The sequence below is a fragment of the Vidua macroura genome, chromosome 1 (assembly GCF_024509145.1).
Source record: "Vidua macroura isolate BioBank_ID:100142 chromosome 1, ASM2450914v1, whole genome shotgun sequence".
Lineage (NCBI taxonomy): Eukaryota > Metazoa > Chordata > Aves > Passeriformes > Viduidae > Vidua > Vidua macroura.
The window spans coordinates 59517248-59534683 of NC_071571.1; the positions used below are offsets into that span (position 1 = coordinate 59517248).

General features: G+C 38.5%; 1 protein-coding gene across 4 annotated transcripts in view; it reads right to left on the reverse strand.

The window, feature by feature from the left end:
• TPPP (tubulin polymerization promoting protein) overlaps positions 1-17436 on the reverse strand; it is a 73935-nt gene that overhangs the window by 27565 nt on the left and 28934 nt on the right. For all 4 annotated transcript variants that reach the window (XM_053972827.1, XM_053972818.1, XM_053972838.1 and 1 more), the window contains exon 3: positions 2373-2526. In XM_053972827.1, coding sequence (XP_053828802.1) covers positions 2373-2526 — 154 coding nt within the window. The remainder of the gene's footprint in view (positions 1-2372; positions 2527-17436) is intronic.

A 17436-nucleotide genomic window follows, 5' to 3' on the forward strand; every position in this document is an offset into this window, starting at 1 on the left:
AAAATGTTTTACTCTTTGTAACCTTTGTGTAGGAATGAGGATAAATTAAAAGCCATAGACTTAATTTACATCTCTGTTTACAAGCTGTCAAAGTGACCTGCACTGTATATTCTATTGAGAGATCACCATCAAGTGAGCTAATAAAGCCACTGGCTTCATTAACCCTTATCACTTTCCCATGTTTTTCTTCCTGTATGACAAAGTCAATCATACATGTTCTGTTCCCAGATTAGAAAGCAGCCTAAAATTCACTAGGTTTCAATGTCTGTCTGCTGAGCCTTCTCAACCACATCAACAACAAGCAGGGATTTTTGTAATTCTGCAACATTCTGAAGGAGAAGAAAAAATAAACAGAAGACGATAAAAAATCTTCTATCACTTCTATCCCAACATATACTAAAATCCTCATTGTCTGATGTGAAGGTAAACTTTCCAACTGTCCTGCTGAAGGAGTGCTTTCCCCAGGCTGCCATTTAGTCCACACATACTGCCTCTGCCACCTACTTCCCCAGAATACCCAGTACAGAACATGAGAAAAAGCTAAGACACAAAATTCCACACATGCTGCTGAAGTATTCTTATTCACAAGCTTCACTTAACCATGCTTTCAACTCCTTCCCTAACATGTTTAGAGTAATGTGTCAGTAGGCAGTAGTCACATAAAGTTTTCTGTCTGAACCAAATCTACATGAGGTATAGTAGAGTTTTACAGAGCAGGGCACACTCTACATAGCATGACTAACTTACCTTAGAACTTTTAAGAAAAACTTAATGTAACTTTATCTAACCATACAGAAAGCAGCACAATTTAAAATTTCCACAATACTGACTTCCCAAAGTAAACAAAGCATTAACAGCTTGTATAGAGAATTCATATCTTCACTCCAGGTTTGCAGGACAGAGGAGAGTGGCCATGTATTCATTTATTTATTTTAATGTTTTTAATTGCTAAGTTTGTGGGTCTTTTTTACCATCCAGGAACTAAAATCACATGAGAAAACAAACATGAAATTTGGTTTTACATACACACACTCCCAGCCTGCAATTTCCCTCCTTTTTAAGCTCTGCCTCCTGCCCTTTACTTTTCCAGGTAGCAGAAGAAGATGTTCTGATTCCCCTTTCTTAACTTCTTCAACTCTCCCCAGAATGGCACATATTGAACAGTCAAGCCTCACATCTTTGGCTCATATTCCCCCACCACTCTTTTCCCCCTGTTGCTGGCACACTCATATACCTCTGCTGAACCTATACGATACTACTTTGCATCTGCAAAGCTCTCTCATCCATGCGCCCCACACAGAAAGAGACTACTCCCTTAGCAGCAGACACCGCTCATTTCAATGTCTGCCTGCTGAAATGCCAAAAATGGAATCAGGAGTGAGGCCTAGAAGAATGTACACAATTTGAAGAAAGAATCCCTGAACAGATGAAGAAGTTATTCAAGTTTATTAAGGTAAATGAAGAACAAAAAGGAAGGTTCAAATTTTAAGTCTCTATCAAAATTACCACTTATTTTAAATGAGAGTAGAAGAGTAATTAAATAAAATAAGTCAGCTTTTTGCAGGATTTTATAACTCAAAAGAGATCTTTCCACTTGATATTTACACTGATCATTTGTAAAGAAGCAGTTTCTGAATAGATTGTATTTTCATTCACAGCTTTACAGGCAAAATTCAGGAGGATCACAAATTTTAAGCAGATGAACTGAGAACTATTCAAGGTGATGGTAAACACTCCAGTATCTCCTAAAATACTGCATAAAAGCTTGCCTAGCTTGGGCATCTAAAAGGACAACCAAGCTAATGCTTTATAGCTCCCTTTTCACATACAAAGCTTAATACCAGTATTTTAAAATTAAAAAGAAAGAACATTATAGCTCAGACAGACTTGGAACAAGCAAGAAACAAAGACCAGACCACATGATAATTATTCCCAGATTTCCAGTGTTCTGGGATTCACATGGTGTAATTAAATGTATTTTAAGATGCCTTTGCTTTTTGGTATTTCACAAAACATATTACAACTTTTTATTGAGGCTCTAATGTCATTATACTCTTTTTGATTTTGATACACCACTCTTCATGAACATTTCATTGTTCTAAGCATACACAAGAGCTCAGGATATTCCTGAGGTGCTAGTATGTGGTAGTACAATTCCTAGAACGAGCAATGACAGTGCCGCACAAGAACACACAGTAGTGCAATACTCAGTTGTTGCATAGTCTTTGCTCCCATTCAGCTTAGCAATTGCTACCTTTGGGCTCACAGAGAAATTGGATTTGTGGATCTTAGAGGGAAAGTGGTGAACATAGCAACACTGCAGTAGAACAAGGACAGGTAGAAACAATCTGTCCATTAGACCAGTAACATACCGTTACTCCAGTTAAACCCGGGCCTTTTCCTTCAATTAACTTATACATTTCTTGAAGGGCTTCCTCATCACTTTTGCCTTTAAATCGCTTCTTGGAGAGTTCTTGAAGAGCTTCCTTAAACTGCTCAAAAGTAATAGTTCTTACAGACTTTCCCCTGTTGAAACACACAGCAATTGAAAGAAATTACAAGAGAGCACAAAAAGCATTTCAAGAATAGCAGAATGGTTTCAGTTTACCACACTGAACAACAGAAAATTGCAACAGAACAGGAAGACCCATGCAGCCCATTTATGGTGTAAAATAAAACATATCCCAGGAATATCACTTTATTTTTATATGTACATCAGTAGGATAGCACTTCATAGACTTCCCTTGATGAATATTCAGAAATAAAAAGGAAATAAAGTGACTGGGCCTACTGTCAAAATGCCTGCAGTTCATCAAATTAAATACAGTCTCATTTGGTTGATTCACTTATAATGCCTGTATGTATAAGACAAGATCTGAAGCATCTTAAGCAAGTCTTTTTATTTACTACTTTTTATTCCTCTTTGAGTAACTTGTTATCATATTATTTATAAGTCACTATTAATATATTCACAAATATATTAAGAATTATTCTGCTATTGTGTAGAGCAAACTATTGAAAAGCAATTAAAAACTTGAAATTCCTCCTCAATTGGAGACTGACAAGTTTTTAAATAACACATTTAAATTCAACACCTGTTTTCCTTTGTAGACCATCATCTTCAAAAGACATTTAAAGGTACATAGAAAACACAATATAGTAGCCTGGTAAACTCTTAAATTTTGCTGTACAAGTGTGTGGTGCAAATTCTGATGAATTGGAAATTCACACTTTACAAACACCAGTATATACTGTCATTCCTGCAGATCTTTTTTGGTCCATCACACCAAAGGTATCAGTTGATAGAACTCTTACAAAGCATTCACTACAGTGATATGTTTAACCAAAAGGAGGTTAATGCATATCTGTTTTCTAGCATTTTAAAATATTCAGTTTAGCCAGGAGATAATGTTGCAGAGTATGCACTGTTCCGCTCAATTCCCTAATATTAACCTAGTTTTAGTGTTCCTCATTTCAAAATTCAGGTATGAAGCAACAGCATTAGTGAGTTTACTCACCATTATTTTTAGTTGTTAAAAATTACAGCAGACACAAACCACATCTTTTCTTGTATTAGTAAACTACAGATTCTCTGATCTTTAGAATAAGAATTTACACCCCAAAATTTAGCCATATAATATGAAATAAAGTTTAGCAGATCAAATAGAGCCATTTTCAAAAAGATGTTTTGATACTTATGCTGATAGAATCTTAAATAGTACTATCTTCAAAAGCAGAAAATGTTTACATTACAAAACTCTCAAAGTTAAAGTAATATATAAAAGTCCATGTTGCTGGGAAACATGCTACTACATAAGTTTTGTGTGCTGCTTGAGCATTTATTTTTATACCAATTTAGAGAACATTTCAAGCAAATCAGGGGAAAAAATAACCAAGCAGCACCACACAACCCAGAACAGTCCTTTCAACGGAGACAGCTGTTTACATAGGAATAAACAATAGATGCTAGGATAGAGAAAGTATGCACCAGCAATAGAAATCTTGGGCTAGAAAAGAAGTACACAGAAATCTGACTTTAATTCAAGCGTCAAAAAGACTATTGTGAAGAGCAATTCAGCTATACATCATGGATTTATCTTTGATCTTCTTTTAGGTACCTTCAGTGGTCAAATCCCTCTCAGCTGGGGGACGCCTCCACTAATGAAAAGGGGAAATGAAATTTCTGGTTTAACAACCAACAGTTAGAAAGTGACTCCTACTTAATTAACTAAACAAAAATGAAATTTTATCCCAGGCTTTTAAAACAAAGAGAAACCTGTTATTCACAACAAAATTCAACACTAAGGGAACCCTTTACGTAATTGTTCATTACTAGCATTCTTTATTTTCAATGCAGCCCAACATATGTATCACCCACAAAATAAACTCTATGTGTTTTTTAACCAAACATTGCTGTTTGCAACTACTTGTCTGCTTTAAGTAAAGCATGTGCTGGAGTATCTCACAGAATTAGCTGGTAAAAGAACATCATGACAGTAGAAATAAAGAATATAATCCAGCACTTCATTACTCAGAAAGACAGGTGGAATAAACTGCAATTAACTACCTGGAATTTCTCCAGGATTCTCATTCATAGGATTAACATCCCTCTTCTGATGAAACATGTCCAAGAACTTTTAAGTAGCACAAGAGATCAAGACTTCATTTTGTTTTGCCTCTCATTTAGAAAAAGAAAGCACTGGCAATCACTGCAAGGCTTCAGCATAACAACACCCTAAGGCCCTAAATTCTCTACAGATTCATGCCAAACCTAGCATTCAGGCCTTGCCAAAAGCAGTTTTCTGTAGCACATAGGTTTAGCTTGGATCATGAGTCAGGATCATTGCAACAGGAAAGAGAATGATCACTTTCAGCAAATCCAGCAGAAATTCATGTTGACTTGTTTATTTTTCATAGAATATTCTGAGCTGGAACAGACCCACAAGGATCATCGAGTTCAACCCTTAAGTAGTCAAATCCATGGCCTTGTTGCTATTAGCGCCACGCTCTAAACAAATGAACTGATCTCAGGGTTTTATTAACACATGAAGAATTTCTGGTTGTACACTTATTAAATAGAAGAGCATAACTTTTTTGCACGAATTAAAAGGAAAAATACATAAATATGGCTGCCAAGAGGAACGAAGAACATTTGGTCTAAGAAACAGGTATACCTACCTTTCACATTTCATCTCTTCCCTATCAATTACATGGGGCAAGGAAATGCGTGGATTTTTCCCTTTTAGCTTAAGGTAAAACCACAAACTGGACACATATATGACCAATGTACTATTGCAGCTAAGCCCCGAAAGAGAAACAAATGTGCATCATAGCTGATATTCTTTACCAGCAAACAACATTAATTGGAGTTATGTTAGAAATAGGATTGGGAGTGAAGGAATTTTTGCAACTATAGCCCAAGTTTCCTAAATAAAACAGCTTTAATTTTGAAATTTATTATCTTTTTCTGCACTCCAAAAATATCCCCTCTTGCTCCCCCATCGATTACAATATTATCAAATCCACTTGTAAAGCATCATAATTATGTCCAAAACTCTACAGCTGCAACATATGTCAAGTCTTGTGGAAAACCCAAGGAACACAACATGTTCTTGCACTTTTGGTATGTGAGGTATGGTATATGTATGTCATGTACCAGCATCTAAATTATCAAGCAGCATCTAAATTATCAATCAGCAATCCTGTCCTCCCTCTAGAGACAGGTCTTGAAGAGCTCTGAGCAAGTGCTGTCATCATGATTACTAACTAGAACAGCATGGTCCCCTCTCCTCTGTCTGTATAGTCATGGGTTGAACATATAGGAGACCACTGACTGAAGTAGAAAAGAGAGAGGAAAAGAAAAGTCTTTCAACAAACCTTGATTTACACTCTGTCCAATCCAGGTCCACAAAAACACCGTAGGGATAATGATTTATGAGTACTATTGGATGGAAAATTGGACATGAGCCAGCAACATGCACTCCCAGCCCAGAAAGCCAACAACTGTATCCTGGGCTGCACCAAAAGCAGCACCTGAGCAGGATGTGGGAGGGGATTCTGCCTCTCTACTCTGTTGTGGTGAGAGCCCACTTGGAGCACTGCATCCAGCTCTAGGGTCCCTGCACAGGAAAGACATTGACCTGTTGGAGTGAGTCCAGAGGAGGGCCACAGAGCTGATCAGAGAGAAGGAACAGCTCTGCCATGAAGACAAGCTGGGAGAGTTGGGGTTGTTCAATCTGGTGGAGACATGGCTACAGATCTTACTGCAGCTTTTAGGAGGCTTACAAGGAAGGATGGAGGAAGGTTTTTTAGCAGAGCTGTTGTGATAGGACAAGGTAATAGCTGTAAATTAAATAGGGCAGATAGAGACTAGATATAAGGAAGTCATTTTTAGGAGGGTGGTGAAGCACTGCAAGAGGTTGTCCGGAAAAATGATAGATGGCCCACCCCTGGTCAGGTTGGATGGGGCTATGAGTAACCCGGTATCATGCAATATGTCCCTGCTCACTGGGAGACGGGCAAGGTGACGGTGTTTACCTAGATGACATGTAAAAGCCTCTCTCCAACTCAAACTGTAGGAAAAATTATAATACTATGAACACAGCGTAACACACAAGGCTGTCATACCCCCAGCTTATTTTCACCATTTTTAATGCCCTGCTCACATTCAGGAAATCCCTTCCTTATACCAGCTTTTCAGACCACATGAACTTAGGAAAAAAACCCCAAGCTATAACCCCCCAAATAAACTAATTCCTTTTTATTAAGCAACTGCTACAAAGAATCAGCTTCTTTGTGTATATTTGTAGCTTGTTTATAAAAGCTCATTATAAATATCTCGTTTCCATGGGAATAACAAACCAAATATATTCACTTTCATTTTCCAAGTGTTACAAGTTCAAACAACTTGTCTACAATTAAGTATGCCAAGGGTGATCACTCAGTTCTTAACATTTATGTCTTAGGTTTAGCATTCCAGAGAGTTATCATAGAAAGATAAAAAACTGTATGTTGAAAAAAATATTTAAAAATCAAGGCATCAGAATGAAAATTAAAACTGACCAGAAAATAAGACAAAAGGGAAAATAGCAACAAACAAGGGAAGATGGGGGAAAAAAGGATTTTACAAAACTAGGTGTCATAAGTTTGGCCACTTGTTGTGGTTTGACATGGAAGTGAATTTTTTCCAGGAAGTTGGGTCAAACCAATCAGTGGTCAGGTTTGGATATTGGCACCTGGAGTGACCACTGAAAGTATGGACACGCCTCTGAGAACACAGGGGGTTAAAAGCAAGAACTCCCAGGGGAACTGCCTCTTTTGGTTCCGGTCGTCAGAGAGTGCAGACTCTCCCCTGCCCAGCCTTAGGCTGGGTGGGGGAGGGGAAGCCACGCGGCCTCGTCCAGGTAGGCGAGGGGCTGAGGGTCTGGAACCGAGCCAGCTCCTGTGGATGGAAGGGTGGAGAGAAGCAGAGATGCCTTTGTTCCCCCCACCCCGCCCCAAGAGGGAAAGAGACAGAGAGCCTGGCGGCACCTGGAAATCTGCCGACAGAGGAGAAGGAGAAGGGGGGGGTGATGTCCAGCATGGGACACGGAACGCCGGACCGAGATATCAGCCGTCCCGGGGAGTCTGAACTTTTAACCCTTTCCAGGAAATGAGGGCTTTGTAAAATATTACTCCTTGATTTGTAGTGGAAGAGAGATAGTCCGGGACCTGAGATGTTAGAAGAGGAAATATTTAGGTGGGAGGAGATGATGAAGTAGCTTCTGGCTGGACTTTTCTTGTTAGCCATGGACTGAACCAAAATCTCCTGCAACAGAGACTGCATTTTAGGGGGATGCAGTGGTGACCCAAGGAGACCTGTTTCAGCTTCAAACAGCACAGGAATGGCAAGAACCGAAGGAAGCTGAGGAGGGAATGGTGATACCCTCTGTCTTTGGGAAGAAGATGATTCCTGTTCGTGGACCCTCGGCCCCAGGGGAAAATGCGGGGAGGACGGTAGTCCCAAGATGAGGAGCTGAACTGTTGTATCTTTGGGTCCATGGCAAAGCATCCTTAAAGGAGCCCTATGAGCAGTCTGTCCATGCACGGTGGTGAGAGCACTGTGACATGGAATGGAGAGTGTCACACTGGCAGATCTTTTCCGGGCGGTTGCCAAGTGTGACAGGGAAATACAGGGTGGCAACTGTGTTTCCTGGGGGGTCTGTGGTGCAAGAAAGACTTCTCTCTCCCTTGATAGTTTGAGTATTGATTATCTGAAGGGTGGTAATTTGATCAGGAATCCCAGGTGATGTTTCATGGTGGGTGTTTTTGGAAATTGGGAGGAGGAGGGGTGTTTTAAAAGGTCTTCATCCTGGATTTAGTTTATGTGTTTTTCTGTAGTAGTAGTAGTTTAATAAAGTTTTTTCCTTTTGTTATTAAGCTTGGGCCTGCTCTGCTCTGTTCCTGATAACATCTCACAGCATTTATTTGGGGAAGATGCATTTTCATGGGGGCGCTGGCATTGCGCCAGTGTCAAACCATGACACCACTTCAAGGAAAAGAAGGAAATATATGAGGGACATTAATAATAAAAAAATTTAAAGCCCTATACTTCATTATGACACAAAGAAACCTTTATGTTTAGAAAGGATACATTCTTACATACCATTCTATTTTAAACTCTGCTTCTTACAACAAACAGAATTACTATAATGCATCATCCTTCAGTGGCAGAAACTATGTTCATGGTACAATACTGATAGCCTCCTGTATCTATGCCTGCACTTGGGATAGACAGAATGAACATACTCAGAAGAATTTTAGGAAGCTTCCCATCACTTCCCCCTCCTTAATAAGTCTCTCCACATGTGGCTACTATGTAATGGGAGATTCTGAACTGAAGTTTGAAATCCTCAGTTTGCTCTTGGGAGCCCAAGTTCACCTATATCAGGTGCATCAGTTCTATGTCTGGCCATCAGCACAGTAAACAAATTGCAAAGTATCTAACATTGGCCCAAAGGAGATTGGAACAGCAAGCAATGCAGCTTTCATTTGCAAATATTACTACTAACAGTGCCCCAAGTTCTTAAATGTGAAAGCGTACTGCTGCAAATGGATACCATGGACTTGAATGCTATTTGGATTAACAGTTGTCCACAATTTCAGCTGAAAAGCTACACAATTACATTCCATATACCTGATAGACAAAATCCTTGACTGGTATTAGAGATCTTTATCTCCAGAGCACTAGAACAGTTCAGTATTAACAGAACAAAGCCTACAACTTAATAGGTCCTGCTGTAATCTCCAACCAACAAAAAGTCATCCCAAATTCCCATCACAGCAGGACAGTTTTCTATTTTCTTACATTGGAGATAGGAAAGAAAATGTAGAATTACTGAGAGAAGGTTCTATTTTTCTTAGCATGTCAGACAGATTAGTATGTCAGGATTACGGCAAGATACAATAACCAGGACTGTTCTGCTGTGGAAATTGTCATATACGGTCTAAGGAATATAGCAGGTCCAATAAGGGTCTAAAAACACTCTAACTAGAAGTGGGAGCCCAACAAACGTTTTTGCATAAACTAACAGAAGGAGTTTTGTTTGCAATTCTAAATTCACCAGAGACTTTGGTGTCTGATCAACTGAGCAGTCAAGTAAAACTCAACAGCATCTTTCCTTGCAAATTAGAACAGGACTTCAGGTACTTTCTATATTTATTCCCTTCCAAGGCAGTCTCATTCATTCAGAAAACAGAATGAAGGACCATGCTGGCAAGAGAATGTATGAGCAGCTTATTTGTCACAGTTTCTGACTTACTGGCACAATAAGCCTGATCAGGCTATTTCTGATTTGCCACTATTGTCCCACATCTACATCTTCCTAATACTAAGAAACATTTCTAAATTATCAGAAGCAAACATTGAAAATTATCCAAATTAATCATATAAAGGCATCATCACTGAGAACAAGACCATTAGTCAGGTATTTTATCCTAAGGGCTAACTAAAGGCATATTTCCTAATGACATTCAGCCCTGACTTCACACTTCAGCTGTTTCTCTTTTATCGTAACAAGCCACACCAAAAAGTTACTACAGCTGAAACTTACTGATTTTCATACAAAGATTTTTCTTACTTTCCACTTTACAGCACCAACTTTATTATTATTGCTGTTACAGCTCAGAGCATTCACGCCTCTTTGTTTAGTAGAACAGACACTTTCTCTTCATCGCTACTTGTAAAAACACTAAGTCTTCATGATGTGGTCTATAAACATAATGTATGTTGATAACAATTGCTAGTGGTATTTGTACTGCACACCTTGACAATCATAAGGTACCACAGACAAATTCAAATTCCTTGAAGCAAAATAGGTTTGTACTTGTCTCTGCAAAACACAACACTCATCTAACATATGTATTTTTTTCCCAAGAATGTCTGCTGTAATATTATCACCACAAAGTCCAAGGCTGTTTAACCAAGAAGCAGATTATGCTGCAGGGCTGTTGGTTAATTTTTTTTTTTTCTTTTTTTTGTAGTTTACAATTTTCACTTTCTTTCTTACACAGCTCAGAATTTCTGCGGGCTATCAGCACGATAATTCATAGCCAAGAAGTCCCAAACTAAAGGTAGGTCCCTCGGTAACTAAGCAGGCTGGTAGAACCTTGCAATCTAATGGAGATATCCTGTGAAGGTCTGGTTTGTTGCTGTATCAGTCAAGAACAGAATAAAAAACTCCTCAGATGTACAGTGCAAAAAACCCCTCAAATATTAAAAAGAGAAGATTTTCTTGGATTAAACTGAACAATGTATAATTAACCCAAATCACAGGCTTGTGTATAAATTTTGACAATATAGCTGAGGATAGATGAACAGGTGAAGAAAGCTACTTTAATACTATCAGGGTATTTGCACTGCACTTAACTAACAGCTCTAAAGAGACATGGTTCAAAAAACAAAATTAAGGTAACAAAACTTCAGATACCACTTCACATCAGATATCTGTCCAATTAATGGGTAAAACTGGGATATTGAAATTAGACATCTGTATATTGATGCAAGCAGGAGTAATTTGGCAAATTGTGAGGAAAGAGGCATTGATGATATTTTCAAAAAAATAATCCTAGGAAGAAGCTACAACAGAGATTTTCAGCTAAAGTAGTAGTCACTTCTGGAACACAGGCACCTTTGAATGCATGGCTATTTACCACAAGTGGATTCTACTGACGGGGAGAGTATGACTGACAACGAAGACATCCAGATGACCTTCACAATTACTCTCTCTAAGATAGATAGCATGCTGGCCAAATCACAGTACAGCAGCTGGACTAGATGGCTTCATATACCCCCATGAACACAAGTGAATGTCATTATCAGTTTTCTAGGAAAGAAAAACAAGACAAGCACAATGCAAAATGCAGTACAAAATTCTCTCACTATATCTTTGCAAATAGTCTTCACTTACAGAAACCTCTCTGGGAGTGGGCCACAAGGGCAGAACACCTCCGGTCATTTATTCAGGAACTGAACCTGGAATGGTCAGTTTTCCCTCCTGGTGCGTTTTGTCTCATTAACGAGCAAGGGTAAAGAAGAGTATGCCCAGTTTATTCTAAGTGTCTGAAACTGGGATAGCTGCTAAACTATGAAAATCTGAAGCAAGAGGACATCAACGGCTCACTAAACCAGTAGCTGATTTGACTTAATTGCAACTTAAGTAATTTTAGGCCTCTCTTATGAAAACTCTGTTTTCTGATCCTTGAGCTAACACGTCTCTCCTCTTGACTTTTTTTTCTATCCTATGTGCTTCCTATGTGCTTCACTCATAGTGAAAATTTGTTTCCTTTAAAATAAAATCTGAAATTCAAAACTAGACAAACCCAACAGCTATGAGCCTATCAGATGAACTAGTATTGGGAAGGGAATGAATGGGGACTGGAGAAAGAATATGACTTGGCATAAACATTACTAAGTAAAAGCTTCCAAAAGAATGCAAATCCCAGAATGAGTTAAAGGGGTTACAGAGATTTAATGGGATTTACAGAGGATGAGGAAAAGAGAAAGTCCAAGCAAACAGTAGGTCTGATAGCTATACGTGGCTTAGAGGAATAGAGTAAATTAGCTAAACAGAGTAGCAGATTCCAATTGTTTCACATTTGTTTGAGGTTTTCTTCAGTTTAAGAGAACAAAAATAATGTTACATTTGAACATTTAATAATGAAGATTCATGTAATGGTTAGCTACTGATAAGAAGTATTAGGAAAACTCTGTGGCCTGAAGAAGCACACGCCCCAATTTACATTAAATGAGTCTGCAAGTGTATTTGGCATGACAGGCATGGACCAGAGTTTGGAAAAAGATAGAAACGTGATACCAAGTAGTCTGTGAGTACTTCAGCTTTTCCTTGTTATAGAAGAGAGATATCCATCTTCTGGTTGTAAATCCTGTGGACTCTACCCAAATTATACACAAAACCGATAGAAGACAATTTTATCACTCCTTAGAATGCTCTCTACTCCTGTGAAAGAATCCAATAAATGACATACAACTTGCAGATAATGTCGTTCAGTAACACAGAAATCCATCCCTTGGGTGTATGACAGATTGATACCATTTGACAGCACAATTTGGGCGGAAGTTAAGACATTAAAGGACATGGCAGCGGCGAGTGAAACTAGCATGAATATTGGCCAAAGTACAGAAAGATGTAGGAAATTAGGAGCAATTAAAAAAAGAGGCTGCAGACAGTTCTTAGATACAAATCGTAGGGGACAAACTAGCGCTGGAGCAGAAAGACAATGCCTCAAAATCAGGCTTCTATGCTTGTTTCTTCTCTAGAAGGCTCAAATTATTTGCTGTTCTCTTTGGTTCTTGTCATCTTAAGGATATGCACTAGGCTAGGCATACATACAGACCATAGGGGAAGGGAGCAGAAACTAACCACAGTGTAACACCCCAATCTAGTGCCCAGCTGCCAGAGACACTGCTGAGCACATTCAGAATACAAAAATACAAGAGGATGATGTCATAGTGCCCATTAAGTCAGCCGGAAATAAATAAATTAAAGCAGTTAAAATAATTGAAGATTTACTAAGCATTCTTAATAGCTAATCACTTCATCTGTCTGTCTTCCCCAGGCTGAGCTTACCGCACGAGCTAGTGGTGAGAAGCTTTATTCATATAATAATACTTATCATTTTATCTTCAGAGAGCTGAAAAAGCTGATACAACCACTGCAGTTTCAAAAGCTCTTTCTGCTGTTGAAGTGCAGGGGCTTAGGGCAAAGGCTTTACAGCTGAGAGGACAGGGCAAAGAACCAATATCACTTGTACTTTCTCCACCAGTTAAAGCAGTGCACATGAACACACTGGCTGATAACTCAGGGAAAGAAAAGTAGGATACAAGATAAGGTATCATTCTACATCTCACCAGCAATCCCATGTGAGCTGACACGTCTCATTCACGTCCCAGAAAAAAAACAAAAAACAAACAAACAAAAAAAAACACAAAACAAAACAAAAAAAAAACACAAAAAAACCCAAAAACAACAAAAACAAACAAAAAAAAACCAACCAAAAAACCAAACCAAAAAAAAAAAGAAAAACAAACCAAAAAAACCCACCAACACACCAGCATTTGGGTTTATTTTGATTCTCTCTTGATTTCACACCTTGCCAAACATCTTCTAAGCAGAAGTGAATGCATTTTATCTCAAGCAGTTAATAGAAACTATACAAAATTGTTCATAAGTATGACTAGAAAAATATTCTCAAGGACAGCTTTCAGATTACTAGCTATTTTTTATGACTTCATTTATATTACTAACCTGAATTTATACAAATACATGGCACTCAGAGATAGGAAAAGGGACACACCTAATGAACTTTCATATTAGCACCCTCAGGCTTTTGGTAACCAGTAGCCTTCCTTACTGCTTTCTCTCTGCATACAGTATCAGTGTTTTGACTGAGCTGACATTCAGGGAAGACATTACCTTTTTTGATGAGATCAGTTAACCAAGAACAGGACATGACATTTGACAGGAGAATAAAAAGCAGAATTTTTACAATAGAAAACAGAGTTACATAAGACAGTGCTGTTTTTATTAATGAGACACAGAACAGAAAAGCTTCATATCTAAGAACTATATATTGAATGGTTATATGGTATGACATCCTACTTGATTTAGACAAAATTCAAACTCGGGGACAAAGAACAATGGCATTATTAAATAGGACTGGACATAGTAAGATCTTAACTCCATAAGTCTCAAGATATTAGAGCTTAAATTATGTTTTCATTGAGAATTGAACTGACTTTGAAAGTAAACAATTGCACAAGGGACAGAATAATAACTGAATCCAACTCTTTATTATGGAACAAGAGCAAGCATCCAAGCTTCTGTCTCGCAACATAATACTCTCAAAAATTTATTTCCTCTCAGTTTTTCCTTAAAATTACATTAAAACAAAACCCCTACTTTTCTATGCTACTGACTTTCCTGGAATTTCTTTCTTATTTTCCTTCTCAGATACTGTGATGTTTCAGCAAAAATTCTAGCTGTATAGCCTTACTATGTCTAATATTATGAGGAATTTTTAATTCCCAGACAGGAATTTAATAACTACCAAATTTTTTAGCCATTTTTCCTACATTCAGCCAATCCAGATCAGAGCAGCACACAAAGTACAATACAAAATGGTGGCAAGGCAAAGAGTGAGTATTGTGGGGACATGTTTTTAAATTACTGTGAAGCTCAAGTAAAACCACAAGTACAGCTTGAACATTTTATTTCTTGTTCCTATGGAGAAAGGCGTCTGGATCACTGTTCAGTGAGGCCTCTGAAAAAACTCCCATCCTAATTAAGAAATTACACTGTTCAATATAAAGAAAAGAAATACCTGGCCGATGACAAGAAAAATGAAGGAAAAGGGATGAGTAACACAACCATGAATTCATGTAGAGCATATTCAGTCCACTGTTCAGGCATGGCAGCTGTTTGTTAATCATCATACTGCACCAGGACACAGCAAGTTTACTTGTATTTCTTGGCCAGGAAATTCAGAAAGTGTTGTCTGATAGCTGAGGTAACCAGCTCCAGGACATTCCTCCCTACCCTCCAAGTAAATATTTCCAGTTGCAGACTGGTTTTCAGTGAGCTTTTGTGAGAAAGGTACAATACCATTTAGTATTTTACATAAGAAATATTATACATATGTGCAAATGCCCCTGTTCCTAAGAGACAAGAATTTGATCCTACCCGTCTTGTGTTGCTAGTAACTCCTCCCTTGACGTGAACCCTAACTCCACCCCTGCGATACCCTATAAAAACCCCCTGACTGCCTTTGCCCAGTCTTTCCTCTCCATCCCGCCCCTCCTCCCCAGGGGTAATAAATGGATTCTCGAGCTTTCTGAAACAAAGACCTGTCTCGTGTATTCTCATGCCCGGTGCCAGCAGCTGCACCCTTCTATGGACACGATGAACCCAGTTGCAACATACATATTTTTCAAAAACAGCTTTGCTTTGTTATTTCTGAAACATCATTTAAACACAGCAACACAGCTTCATATATTTGGGAGCTGCAGCTGCAGCCAGCTCAGCAGTAAGCAACTCACTGCTAAAAGTAAAATGCAACTATGGAAGCCAGAGCAGCAATCCTCTAATTCAAGGTGGAATTTTCCTTTAGAGTTTAATTACACAGAATTTAAATTTTTTAAAGAGTTTTATCAGACTGTCTCACTAAGAAAATATCATTGTCAGATCGTTTTACAACAGCACCATTCCAGTTTTTCAAAGGATTTCACAGAGTTGGATTGTTTTCCATGTCAAATCACATCTAACCACAAAAGCAATTTCTGAATCCAGTGACAGCTCAGTGATAGGGAACTCTCTAAGTAAAAATGTATGTGTTTGTGGGAGAGGTTGTTTCAGTGATCCTGATGACAGAGAGAAAACACAGATGTATGTGTATCTTCTACCATTTTTGCTGGCAATATGAGAGAAGGTGGCAGCATTAAAAATAGACAGCTGGTGTTAACTGATGCCAGCACGATCTCAGTGTGTAAGAGTCATTGACCATGGTTGGAGACAGAAAAGTGTGAAATCAAGAATGACACACCAGGTGAAAAAAGAGAAACTAACTACAGTGTTAGTCCATATCCATAGGTCGTCATGCAGAGAAAGCCACAAAACTGTTTGCCATAACCAACAGCCAAGGACTAAATCACGACCTTCAAGAAAGGAGATTCCAGACTGCAGTTATGCAAAGAGCACAAACCAGACATTTTCTCTTTCGAAGAAAATAACAAATATAATAGAAATAATGAAGAAACTTCATATTTTTCCCCTACTGGATGATTGCCTTCCCTTATGAAAGGGAAAATTGGATGGTGACAGCAAAGCTCTAAATATACAATCCCAAACTTTGGAGAATTTCCCACTCTATGTCTCCTTGCAAAGGAGATCTCACTCTATGTTAAAATGACAACATCCACAATGATGTTCTGCTCCCCATGTCATTCTTATCTTCATGTCTTATGAAACAGCAATTAGAGACGGAATTGTCTGCATTGGCAACATTCTCATTTTACAAAACAAAAAGCAAGACAGAATAGGTAGACTGTGGCCAAAACAGTCTCTCAAATAGTTTCCAAATGAGAGCAGGAGAGCATTTGAAGAGATCCACTTGAAGAGAAAAATACTATTTTTAAAAAGTGCAGATGGGAAATGATAAGGCTAAATTACAGAGCAGCAAAGCCCCTGTAACACTTATACATGAGAGCATCTCATTTCCACTACAGATCCACAAGCCAAATCCGTTTGTCTGCTACTGCCAATGCAGAGAATATTCTTTAATAAATTCTTCTACTATGCCTTTATCTTTACCATAACTTGTGGAGGTAGATATCTACCTTTGCACAACTTAGGGAAAAAATAGCTAATGCATCTGACCATTTACTTCGTATACCTCAAAAGCAATCTCTAGGCACTTTTCATCTCAGCAGAAGGTTGTTGCAATTAACAATGCAACCCTCAATCTGAATCAAAATACCCCTACTGATCATAACCAAGAACAATTGTATGAAGCCCCAGTATACCTCACAAGTAATTAAGGCATGTCTGTGAGCTCAGAGACCAAAATAATTCAACATAGGCAAAGCACATCTCCTCACAAAAAAAGCCCAACTACAGAGAGAGAGAAAGCCTGCCAAACAAGTAGATACAATAAAGCTACCTCCAGCTTCAAAAAGAAGCCATTTTGACTCCTTGGGTGAGAGAGACTGATCCTCTCTCTCTCTCTGTGTCCAGAGCAGGGAACACATTTTCCAAATGGAACTCTCAGTTGTGCCATAGAATCTGCAGAACAGTCAATGCTAATAATGTCTTGGCACTTTGTGAAAGCTATAAACATAAAGTGACCAAATTCTCTATGGGGATCTATCACCTCCCCTGGATT